Source organism: Euphorbia lathyris, chromosome 1 (genome assembly GCF_963576675.1).
Source record: "Euphorbia lathyris chromosome 1, ddEupLath1.1, whole genome shotgun sequence".
NCBI classification, from domain to species: Eukaryota; Viridiplantae; Streptophyta; class Magnoliopsida; order Malpighiales; family Euphorbiaceae; genus Euphorbia; species Euphorbia lathyris.
In genome coordinates, this window is record NC_088910.1 from 76,908,514 (window position 1) to 76,920,687 (window position 12,174).

A 12,174-nucleotide genomic window follows, 5' to 3' on the forward strand; every position below is an offset into this window, starting at 1 on the left:
TGCTGAACCAAGATACAAGACTGCTTCCTAAGAAATGACATCCTCCAGAGGTGCTTTTTCATTCTAGCTTGTCTCGACCATAGTCAGCGTTAGTGTATCCAACGAGTGTAAAGCCATGTGTGTTGGGATACCATAAACCTGCGTTCACTGAGCTTTGCAAGTATTTAAGGATTCTTTTTACAGCTATGTAATGAGATTCCTTAGGGTTAGATTGATATCTAGCACAGTAGCATACTGAGAACTGAATGTCCAGTCTACTGGCTGTTAAGTAAAGTAGAGAGCCTATCATACCTCGATACAATTTGCTGTCTACTGACTTACCATTTTCGTCAGCACAGAGGACAGTGTCAGTGCCCATAGGAGTGGATATTGGCTTGCAATTTTCCAAGTCATATTTCTTTAATATCTCCTTGGCATATTTAGCTTGACTGATGAAGATGCCATTCTTTCCTTGTTTTATTTGAAGTCCGAGGAAGAAGTTGAGTTCTCCCATCATCGACATTTCAAACTCAGTCTGCATTTGTTTGCTAAATTCCTTGCACATTGATTCGTTAGTTGCACCAAATATTATATCATCAACATAAATTTGAGCCAGCAGGGTATCTTTACCCTTTCTCTTAATGAATAAGGTTGTATCAGCGTTGCCCCTGACATAATTTCTAGTCAGCAGGAAACTGGTCAGCCTCTCATACCAAGCACGTGGTGCTTGCTTGAGGCCGTACAGAGCCTTTTTGAGCTTATAAACGTGGTTTGGGAATTTAGGATCCTCAAACCCTAGAGGTTGATTAACATAAACTTCCTCGTTTATAACTCCATTAAGAAATGCACTCTTAACATCCATTTGGAATAATTTAAAGTTCATGTAAGATGCATATGCACATAAGATCCTAATAGCTTCTAGCCTTGCCACTGGAGCAAAGGTCTCACCGTAGTCAATACCTTCTTGCTGACTGTAGCCCTGAGCTACAAGTCTTGCTTTGTTCCTGACTACATTTCCTTGCTCATCCAGTTTGTTGCGGAAGACCCATCTTGTTCCAATGGTCTTCTGACTCCTTGGATGTGGCACTAGCTCCCATACATCGTTTCTTCTGAATTGGTCAAGTTCCTCTTGCATTGCGCTCATCCAGAATTCATCTTCCTCAGCATCAGCGAAGTTCTTAGGTTCCTGAACTGAGACGAAGGCTAAATTGCTGAGGTACCTCTTGAGTTGATTCCTCGTCATCAGGGTATTCCCAGCAGAATCAAGGATTGCACTCTCTGAGTGCCCTCTTGGAATCCTTATCTCTTTAGGTAGATTGATGTCTTGTGCTGTCTGTGTTTCAATAATCTCTGCAGAAGTAGACTGGTCAGTGAAAGTAATCTTAGGTTCACTCTTACTCTTGGTCAGCCTTTTAGTGAATGACTCAGCAGCTCGTTCTTGGTCAGCAGTTACTGAGTGTGGATCATCCTCGGTCAGTGGCTGGTATCTACCTGCAGGGTTAGTCTCGTCGAACTCAACATGTACTGACTCTTCTAAAACTTGAGTTCGTTTATTGAAAACTCTGTATGCTTTGCTGTTTGTTGAGTAGCCTAAAAAAATAGCCTCATCGGCTTTTGAGTCAAACTTTGCTAAGCTATCTTTGGTATTCAAAATAAAACATTTACAGCCAAAGGCACGAAAGTATCCAATGTTGGGCTTTCATCCTTTCCAAAGTTCATAGGGGGTTTTCTTTAATATAGGTCTAACTAGAGCCCTATTAAGAATATAGCACGCTGTGTTAACAGCCTCTCCCCAAAAATACTTTGGAAGCCTATGCTCATCCAGCATTGTCCTGACTATTTCAACCAGAGTTCTGTTCTTCCTTTCAACAACCCTATTTTGTTGAGGTGTTCTAGGAGCAGAAAAATTGTGGTCAATGCCGCTGGCTTCACAGAATTCAACAAAGTTTTGGTTTTTGAATTCTCCACCATTATCACTTCGGATGTGAGCCAATTTTAGGTCTTTATCATTTTCAATTTTTCTAACCAAATTTGAAAATGTCACAAAGGTCTCATCCTTGCTACTCAGCAAGATGACCCAAGTGTACCGAGAGAAGTCATCTACAATGACCAAGAAAAATCTTCTTCCACCCAGACTCAGCGGCTGGACTGGACCGAAGAGATCCAAGTGTAGTAATTCTAACGGACGCTTAGTTGAGACAATATTTTTGCTATGAAAAGATTGTTTGGTTTGTTTTCCAGCTTGGCAAGCGTGGCATAATTGATCTTTTTCAAATTTAAGTTCAGGCAGTCCCTCAACCAATTGCTTTCTTGCTAATTTGGCCAGGAGGTCCATGCTTACATGACCAAGTCTCTTGTGCCATAGCCAGGAATTTTCTTCCTTTGATACTAAGCATACAGTTTTTGAAAACTTTTTCTCTAAGTCTAGCATAAAGACATTATCTATGCGAGGGGCAGTTAAAATTAACTCATTTGTTTTACCCTCGTATATTTTACATCCAGTAGCATCAAATATAACTTTTCTCCCAATGTCACATAGCTGAGCTACGCTGAGTAAGTTATATTTGAGTCCGCTGACTAGGGAGACTGACTCAATAGTGGGGTTACCTCCGATGGTTCCTGACCCTACTATCTTACCCTTTTTGTTGTCTCCAAAACTTACACTTCCTCCTCGTTTACGCTCAAACGTGATGAACTGAGTTTCATCACCAGTCATATGCCTCGAGCATGCGCTGTCAATATACCACATCTTTGACTTCTCAGCACATCTCAGGCTTACCTGTATTGTAACTAGTTACTTTTAGGTACCCAATTCTTTTTGGGTCCTTGCTTGTTAGGTGCAACAGGTAAAGCATCATATTTTAATTTTATGGCGACATACATGGATAGTATGGCCATTCTTTCCACAGAAGTCACAGCTGACCTTCTGTTTAGGTTGTCTCACTGACTGGTCAGCACCCCAGTGCTGAGCATGCCAGCACACCTTTGTGGTGTGACCTTTCTTCCCACAGAAGTCACACTGGACATTCCGCTGGGGATTCCATCTCTACTGAGTACCTTGGTACTGAGTTCTCAGAGGAATGTTTCTTTTATTTGGACCCTTTAATTGGTTCTGGATAGTTGTGACGTCCTTTCTCAGTTTCTTCAAAACTGATTGGACTTCAGAGACAGACTCATGTATGATCTTCATGTTATCATGCAAAGTTGAGTTGTCCTGAAGAAGGAATCTGAGGTCACTTAGCTTGACCTCTTCAACGTCATCACAACGCCTGCTGAGTGCTCTAATTTTCTTATTACACTTTTTGACAAGTGTATAGAGATCACTCAGGGCATTACCCATTTCGTTTCTGAGCTGGGAAAGTGATATTACCTCATTTGATTGCTCCTCATCGTCAGATGCAACGGAGGGGTCAGTGTGCTCAGAGACGCACGGCTCAGCAAGTTCGTCAGCCATGAAGCATATCTTCGCTGACTCGGTGGCCTCAGCTTCTGTTGATGAAGACTCATCACTGTCGCTCCATGTAGCCACCATTGCCTTTTTGCCGTTCTTCTTATCTTTCCTCAGCGTGGGGCAGCTTGACTTTATGTGGCCAGTTTGATGACATTCAAAGCATGTAATAGGCTTTGAGTTGTCTTTTTTGTATTTGCTGTCGCTGGACTCAGCTTTATACTTATCAAACTTTCTGTAGGGCTTCTTAGAATATTTGTCATTTTTCCTGAACAGCCTTTTCATCTTCCTTGTGAACATAGCCATCTTTTCATCATCTGTTGAGCTCCCATCAGTGGAGTCAGCTTTCATGACAAGAGATTTATGCTTCTTGTCATCAGACTTTTCCTTCACCTCGAAGTTTTTCATTGATATCTCATGGGTCAGCAACGAGCCGATGAGTTCGTCATATTTGTAGGTGGTTAAGTCCTGAGCTTCCTCAACAGCGGTCTTCTTTGCTTGCCAGTCTTTAGGAAGACTCCTGAGTATCTTTTTGACTTGTTCTTCCTTAGTGAAGATCTTCCCAAGTCTCTTGAGCTCCTTTATGATGTTGGTAAATCTTGCATTCATGTCAGATATGCCCTCATCATTGTTCATCTCGAACAGCTCGTACAATCTCATCTGCTGGTTCACCTTGGACTCCTTTACTTTGTTGGTTCCTTCGTAGGTGACCTCCAGCTTCTTCCAGATCTCTTGCGCCGACTCACAACCTGAAATTTTATTATATTCTGCAGCATCGAGCGCACAGTGAAGCATATTAATAGCCGAAGCGTGATTTTGAAGCTTCTTGAGATCATCCTCTGTCCATTTGGCCTCAGCTTTTACAACTGTTTGGCCAGCCACAACTTCGACAGGTACAAATGGGCCTTGCACTATAGATAGCCAGGCACTTATATTTGTAGCCTGAATGAAATTTTTCATCCTATTCTTCCAGAAGGTATAGTTAGACCCGAAGAATAGGGGAGGCCGAGTGATGGACAGCCCCTCAGGCAATATCTGAGTTGTTTGGTTTCCTGGGAGAAACCGAGTACTGTTTTCGCCCATAGTGGGGATCAGCTCAAGGTTGTTAAACCTTTTACAGTGAGCTTTTAGGCTCTGATACCACTTGTTGGTCCCTTATAACGTTACAAGTATAGTTCCAAGGGGGGGTTAGGAACTATTTAAACTTTTTGATGTTGGAAATTAAGGCTAAGGTATAGCAGCGGAAATATAAAATTTTTTAGCCTACTTCCTTTTAACCATAGGTTCTGTTAATCGTTATTTCATATAAAGAGGGATAAGAAGGAATACCTTTTGAAGAACAATCTACCGTTATTAAAGAAGCGCCCACAATTCTTCTCCGAGTTCCCAAGCACGAAGTATAACACGGTGAGGTCAAGTTAGAATCAACCCTTATGAGATGCAACCAAAATAGATTGCCTCTAATCAACCAACACAAGATCAAAGAGAAAAGGAGATGAATGAAATTAATCAATCGACGGAAGCCGTATGAATTCTTGTCCACGAACTAGGGGATGCGAATTCACTTTCTCTCTCTAGATGTAGGTTTCGAAAATCACATAGAGGGGAGGGTTAGGGCTTAGTCGAAATTCACATATTAGGGGGTATATATAATAACTTGTATCTAAACCCTAGTTAGATAGGAATAGGTTACTTAATAGGAATTCAATTCGGAATAGGATTCCTAATTATTATCTTAAAACTCCTAACTTCATTATCTCTTAATTAATTTAATTCACAAACCTAATCAAATTAGGATTAATGGAATTAAAATAATTCCTAACTTATTATATATAAATTTCGGCCTCCCCTAATTAAATGGGCCTTACTGGGCTCATTTGGGCTTCCATCTATTAATGACATCCATCTCTCTTTTGGTTCCAAGTCTTATGTGTGATCCATTAGGTTCTTACTACTTCTGGCCGTATGCAACTATTAAATTAATTTCTTCAAGAATTATATTTAATCCTTGCATAACGGAATGATGTACTGAGTATGTTATTGGCAAGTCTGTAATCATTCCCCCAGAGTCCGTTAAGAAGACAGGTTGATTCTGTCGTTAACCCTTCCGTATTAGTTACAGTATAATTCGATCCTTTATCAACTACATCCTTGAACTGAATCTTATGACTATGGGTGATGTCAAGTCACATATAGCGAGACGTTCGTTTTACTTGTATAGGCCGAGTCAACTCAAATAGATAGGTTAAGTGAAATCTGTATTTCTTACTCTTAAGCTATCACCTTGCAAGGATTTAGAGTCGAGTCTTCCACGAGTGATCCTTAGATGTATCTCCCATTAATCGGGAGTGATAAATGCTCAATCCAATTTATAACTACCCTGACATTACTTCCTGTGACACCCAACCTTTGCAGTTCACACCCCAGAGTCATCTCTGTTAAGGATCATGGGACCGTAGGATCAAAGTCTCACATTCAGTAATTCAGGATGGCCAATTAACATTCCTTTGAGTCTGAGGATTAGTTATACCTATTAATACCAAAGAGATGAACAGGTGACAAGGATGAATCTACCCATCCTATTATCTCAAATCGGATCCCCAATCCTAATGAACGACGTTTCATCGGATCTATGTAACTGTCCAGATATCTATATATATGAAGCTTGTGAGATCAGCTTTCTGTTGGACAGAAGACATTGTTACATACAAGTCTCAACAGTGATATGTCAATCCTAAACATATCACTTGACTTGGGGTGGTTTTAAGTTTATTAGTTTATTATAAAGTTTTGTCTCACTTCATGCTTGTATGAACACTTTATAATCACTTTAAACAAACTTACGGATTTCCTTTTATTAGACTTTATTTAGTGCTTAAAAGGGATTGCCTTTAAATATAGTTGTAAACATATATCTCATTAAAACAAATGATATAAAGAACAATTCATTTACATTAAGTTTGTATCCTGCAACAATTGTCTATAGGACACTAAACCCCAACATTTGAAACTTAGGGCAGACTTCTTTTCTTAAGGGAAAAGGTTTTAACAGCGGCGCTGAGTAAACAGCAAGATACTGGCTTAGTCAACTGGTGACTAGGTCAGTTTCTTGACTTGAGTCAGGAGATAGCACTTAGAGTCTATTCCTGAGCTCAGATGTTTGATGCGCACAACTCAGCTTGACCTCTTTACTTGGTCAGTTTTTGGTTATTTAAGCAAGCAATATATATAAGGAGTTTAAGGTAAGAAATACGTTACTCAGCAGATTTATCCAGGTTCGGCTTCTTAGCCTACGTCCTGTCCCCCGGAACACGTTCCGAGTTTTCGAATCCTCTACTGAGCTCTTTAAAGGTAGAGCCTCAAACCTTTTACAATCTTAGCAACTGAGTATAACAAGAGTACCTTCCTCTATACCTCTACTCAATCCTAATCTCTCGCTGAGTACTATAACCGAGTACTCAGCCTCTCCTTTCTAATCTCTAGAAATGATAAGTGTTTGTCCTAAAAAATGATTGCTAAGACACCTTAGATGATTGAATAATCACTCTAGACTTTTACACAAAAGATATGAAATATAGTGTAAGATTGCTTTGCTTTTTGCTTGCAGAACTTGCGTAGAAATTTGGTCAGCGTAATGGCTTGATCAAGTTCTGTGTAGAATGAAGCTTCCGATGGCACTATTTATAGAGACGTCTTGAGGCATCGGTCATTTCGAATTTCGAAATAACCGTTGGAGGGAAACGGCTTCCTGTCGTTGTCATCCTGACTTGCTCAGAGCTCTCGGCCAATCAGATTTGAGTATCTTCTGTCCTCGGTCAGCTTTTGGTCAGCTCGGCAGAGTGTCTCTCCATTTATGGTAATGTCAACTATACAGCATACTGTGTCGTCTGAACTTTACCCAAAGTGGAAACACTTTGTCTGGAAGTTTTCCTTTGCCAGCTGCTGTCTTGTACGCTTTGTCGAATCAACTCAGCAGCTTCGTTCCGAAGTTGTTCCCTGAAGGTCTTCTAGATCCTTCTTCCGCTGAGTTGCGTTTTGTCCACAACGACAACGTTTTGACATTCACGGGCCGAGTTGCCTTGAACAGTTTGACTTGGGCTTTGACTCTTGTATTGAGCTTGGGCCTTTTAATCCTTATGTCTTATAAGCAATTTTTAACTCAACATTGAACAAACACATTAGTAGAATAAATCAAAGCATTTAAACTTAGTGTGTTTAGAATATGTTTTTAATTATACTTAAACAATTTTGTCAAATCAAAATTATGTGGAAAGGTGTTTCAACACAATTCATTTACAAATAGTTTATATCCTACAATAATTGTCTATAGGACACTAAACCCCAACACGTATTACCCAACCAGACTTTAACATCTCCAATTTCCTCCATTCGATTATCACAAAAAAAATCCTCCAGGCAAACTTAATCGCTAAATACTCCAAGAAATATATGACTTTCATATTCACCAACATGATCACACATCTCAATAGAGATGACAAAAACACTACACAAGGAAAGACTTCACTTTTACGAAATGTATATTTGATTTAAGTCGTATTTTTACTTTGGAAATAGATAAAAATTACTCCATTTGTTCGACAATATTTGTTTTTTAAGGTTAAGGCACAAGAATTAAGAAATGTAATTAATTTTAACTAAAAATAATTTGTTATCCTTTTATTAATTGCATCAATTAACTAATTTTTATCCATTTCTAAAATAAAAAAAGGAACTTAAATAGGGATATATTTGGTAAAAGTCCATTAATGTGTATGAATTGAATTAAGGGGGTGTTTGGTTGCTCCTTTTTGCGTTTTCATTTCAAAATGGAGAGTTTTAGGTGTTTGGTTAGTGACCTCATGTTTGTCTTTTACAATTGAAAAGCAGCATTAGGTGTTTGGTTAGTGATTTTCTTTTACACCCGAAAAACAGCTTTTTATAAAAGTAGAGAATCTCTGCTTTTTGAAAAAGCAGTTTTTTTTTCCAACAACAACAGCAAATAGCAAACCGTAACAATAAACAGCAAACAGTAGGTAAAACAAACGGGTCCTAAAACGTTATGTATTATGGAATAAAAAAATTCTTCAGAAAAACAAATATCGTGAAACGGAAGGATTAATTAGTAGATGTAATTAATATACATTAATTTTTTTTTATTATTATTTTTATGTGTTAAGTTTTGATTGTGGAAAAGAGAGAATTAAGTTTTTGTCAATTTTGATGGGGCCTTCAATTAAACATGCTCTAAGGATAAAACTAGAAAGGAATAGCAGTACGGTCACCTGATTTCTAAAAAAAGAAAAGATAAATAATTGGGTATACAGAAGGAGGTGTAGAAGGCATCATTTTCAGCATTGCGATTCTGCCACGGCTCCTTCCCAAACCTTTAGCTACTGGCCCGACCCATCCTCTTCTTTTTAATATTATACTTTTTAACCTTTTTCAATTTGATCCCTATAAAACTATTTTGGATCAATGTTAGTTTAATTTCATGTTTTTTTAGTTTGGACTAGTTTGTATTAATATTTACTACTCTCCTATCATAATATTTCCATAAAAATAATAATAAAAAGTAATCTTAAATGCAAACTTCACTTAACCCTTATCCCAAAAATAAAATTATTGTGGCTTTGGCTGGTCCCTTTTATCATTCTCTTCTTCTTCCTCTCCATTAAATTAAACCCTTTCATCTTTCTATCAGTCACGAGTCAATAAAAGTTGTATGTTGATGTTGCCCTGAATCCACCATAACATGAAGCGAGATTATCAACAAAGCTGCCGCGCCAGTAGCAGCTCGGGTTCCAAGGGAGATTCCTCTTCAATAGCTAAAGGAAAATTGTGGGAAGATGACCAAGATGCTGGAGGTATGGATGAATTACTCGCTGTTCTTGGTTACAAGGTTCGCTCTTCAGATATGGCCGATGTTGCTCAGAAGCTTGAACAGCTTGAAATGGTTATGGGTACTGCTCAACAAGATGGGATTTCTGACCTTTCTGATACCGTACATTATAATCCCTCCGATCTTTCTGGTTGGGTTCAGACTATGCTCTCCGAGCTTAATCCATCGGCTTCAAATCAGCAGGATTCTGTTTTTGCTTTCTCAAATCCTCCCAAATCTGGAATTTTCACTGACGATTCGGAATACGATCTCCGAGCAATTCCAGGAGTGGCTGCTTACCCATCAGAGACGGAAACTAGCGGGAGGAAGAGAATCAAAACTTGCGATTCAAGTGATGCGTCGCGGCCGGTTGTCTTAGTTGATTCAGAAGAGACAGGAGTCCGTCTAGTCCATACGCTGTTAGCTTGTGCAGAAGCAATTCAAGAAGACAATCTCAAACTGGCTGAGTCACTCGTCAAACACATAGGATTACTCGCTGCATCTCAAGCAAGTTCTATGAGAAAAGTGGCCACTTACTTCGCTGAAGCTTTAGCTCGTAGAATTTACAAAATATACCCTCAAGATCCTTCCTATTCTGATACTTTAGAGATGCATTTCTACGAAACATGTCCTTATCTGAAATTCGCCCATTTCACTGCTAATCAAGCCATTCTTGAAGCTTTTGGTAGTGCAAAGCGCGTTCATGTCATCGATTTCGGCCTGAAACAAGGTATGCAATGGCCGGCTCTTATGCAAGCTCTCGCTTTGCGTCCTGGTGGTCCTCCGGCTTTCCGATTAACTGGAATTGGTCCTCCACAGGCTAATAATACGGATAGTCTGCAACAGGTAGGATGGAAGCTAGCTCAATTAGCTGAAACGATTGGCGTGGAATTCGAATTTCGGGGATTGGTTGCGAATAGTTTAGCAGATGTTGAACCAGAAATTCTGGAGGTCCGGGCAGCTGAGGTGGAGACAGTGGCTGTGAATTCGGTTATGGAGCTGCACAGGGTACTCGGTCGGCCTGGTGGAATGGAGAAGGTAGTTTCATCAATAAAGGCCGTGAAGCCTAAGATAGTTACGATTGTTGAGCAGGAAGCGAACCACAACTGTCCTGTTTTTGTTGAGAGGTTCAGTGAAGCGTTACATTATTACTCGAGTTTGTTTGACTCGTTAGAAGGATCGGCAGCAGCAGCGAGTGAGGACGTGGTGATGTCGGAGTTGTATTTAGGAAGGCAGATATGCAACGTAGTGGGTTGTGAAGGAACAGAGAGAGTTGAGAGACATGAAACGTTGAGTCAATGGAAGAATAGGCTTGGATCGAATGGGTTCAAGGCAGTTCATCTAGGTTCAAATGCGTTTAAACAAGCTAGTATGCTACTAGCACTATTTGCCGGTGGCCACGGCTATAGGGTAGAGGAAAATAATGGCTGTCTTATGCTTGCCTGGCATACCAGACCACTCATTGCTACCTCAGCTTGGCAACTCGCTGCTTAATTTCATTTCAACTTGTTCTTTTCACCCCTTAATTTGTTTTGGTTTTTCTTTTTCTTTTTGTCTATATTTTAACTTCTAAAATAAGTTTGACCTCTCTTGAACAAAATAAAATTTGGAACATATTCTCATTTTATTAGGTTGTTTATTTCTATGTATATTTAGGTTATTATATAATGCGACTCCACGTCTTTTGCAAAAAAGATACTCTACACACCCATCCAAATTATTAAACTATTTACTTCCTTTTTTTTCTTCTTCTTTTTAAATTTATAAAGGCATATGTACTACATTTCAGAAAAAAGAAAAAACATATATATTAATTTCATTTTAGTCCCGAAATGATTCGGGGTCGACTAACATGAACCATCATATAAAACCGTGAAATCAAGTCGTGTCAGCAATATAAATTCTTTCCATCCACTACCATACTTTCCTCAATCCCCAATACACTCATATCACTCTCGATCACCATCTTCCAAGTTTGCTTACGTCTACCCCCATCCCTCACTATTACATCCCTTTGCCATTCTTTAGTCCTCCTAACCAGCGCATCAAACGCTCTTCGTCTTACATGGTCAAATCACCTTAGTCGGTTTTCCCTCATTTTATTTTCAATAGATGTAACCCCTACTTTTGTCCTAATTATTTCATTACTCACCCGATCCTTTCTCGTATGACCACACATCCATCTCAAAATTTAAAATTTTCATATATGAAATAACAAATTAACATAGACTCTGATACCAATAAAAGAAAATAGACAAGCCTAGGCGCAGCAGAATAATAAAATTTCATCTATTTCCCTTTTCCAAGATCTGTTAATTGTTATTTCATACAAAGAGGGATATAATGAAATACCTTGTCTGACAAACTATCTAAAGTTGCAAACGAAGTGCCCACAACTTTTTAGATTTAATCCGTGAGCCACGAACAATTTGATTAACACAGAAAAGAAGAACTGTTAGTAATCAACCTTAATAATAGCAATCGCAATGACTACCTCTAAAGGAATCGATACGAGATCAAAGAGAGAGTAAGAAAGATTGTAAATTAGCCGGGATGATTTCAAAACGGTTCCTCTAGCCGCCTTCTTAGTGTTGGCCGAAATTCCTAGGATGAGGGTCTATTTATAGACCCCTCAAATCCTAACCCTAGTTGTATTGTTTAATTAGATAATTAGAATTCAATTAGGAATAGAATTACTAATTAGATAATTAAATAAATACTACTATCTAAATAATAGCTAATTATATTTAGACAATAACACTAATCTAATTAGTTATTTAATTTAGGTTAGAGATAATTAATTAGAGTTATAATCACATTAAAATCTCTAATTAATATTATCAGATAATCTTTTAATTTAATTCACAAC

General features: G+C 38.7%; 1 protein-coding gene across 1 annotated transcript; it reads left to right on the forward strand.

The window, feature by feature from the left end:
- The first annotated feature begins 8,945 nt into the window (after nt 1-8,945).
- LOC136202565 (DELLA protein GAI-like) lies at nt 8,946-10,927 on the forward strand. Its single transcript, XM_065993266.1, has one exon. It carries the CDS (start codon nt 9,180-9,182, stop codon nt 10,797-10,799), a length of 1,620 nt encoding a protein of 539 aa, XP_065849338.1. The 5' UTR covers nt 8,946-9,179; the 3' UTR covers nt 10,800-10,927.
- Nucleotides 10,928-12,174: the final 1,247 nt, after the last annotated feature.

Bases quoted from the DNA above. Each gene is read 5' to 3' on its own strand.
- LOC136202565 (XM_065993266.1), top strand. From the start codon at position 9,180: ATGAAGCGAGATTATCAACAAAGCTGCCGCGCCAGTAGCAGCTCGGGT.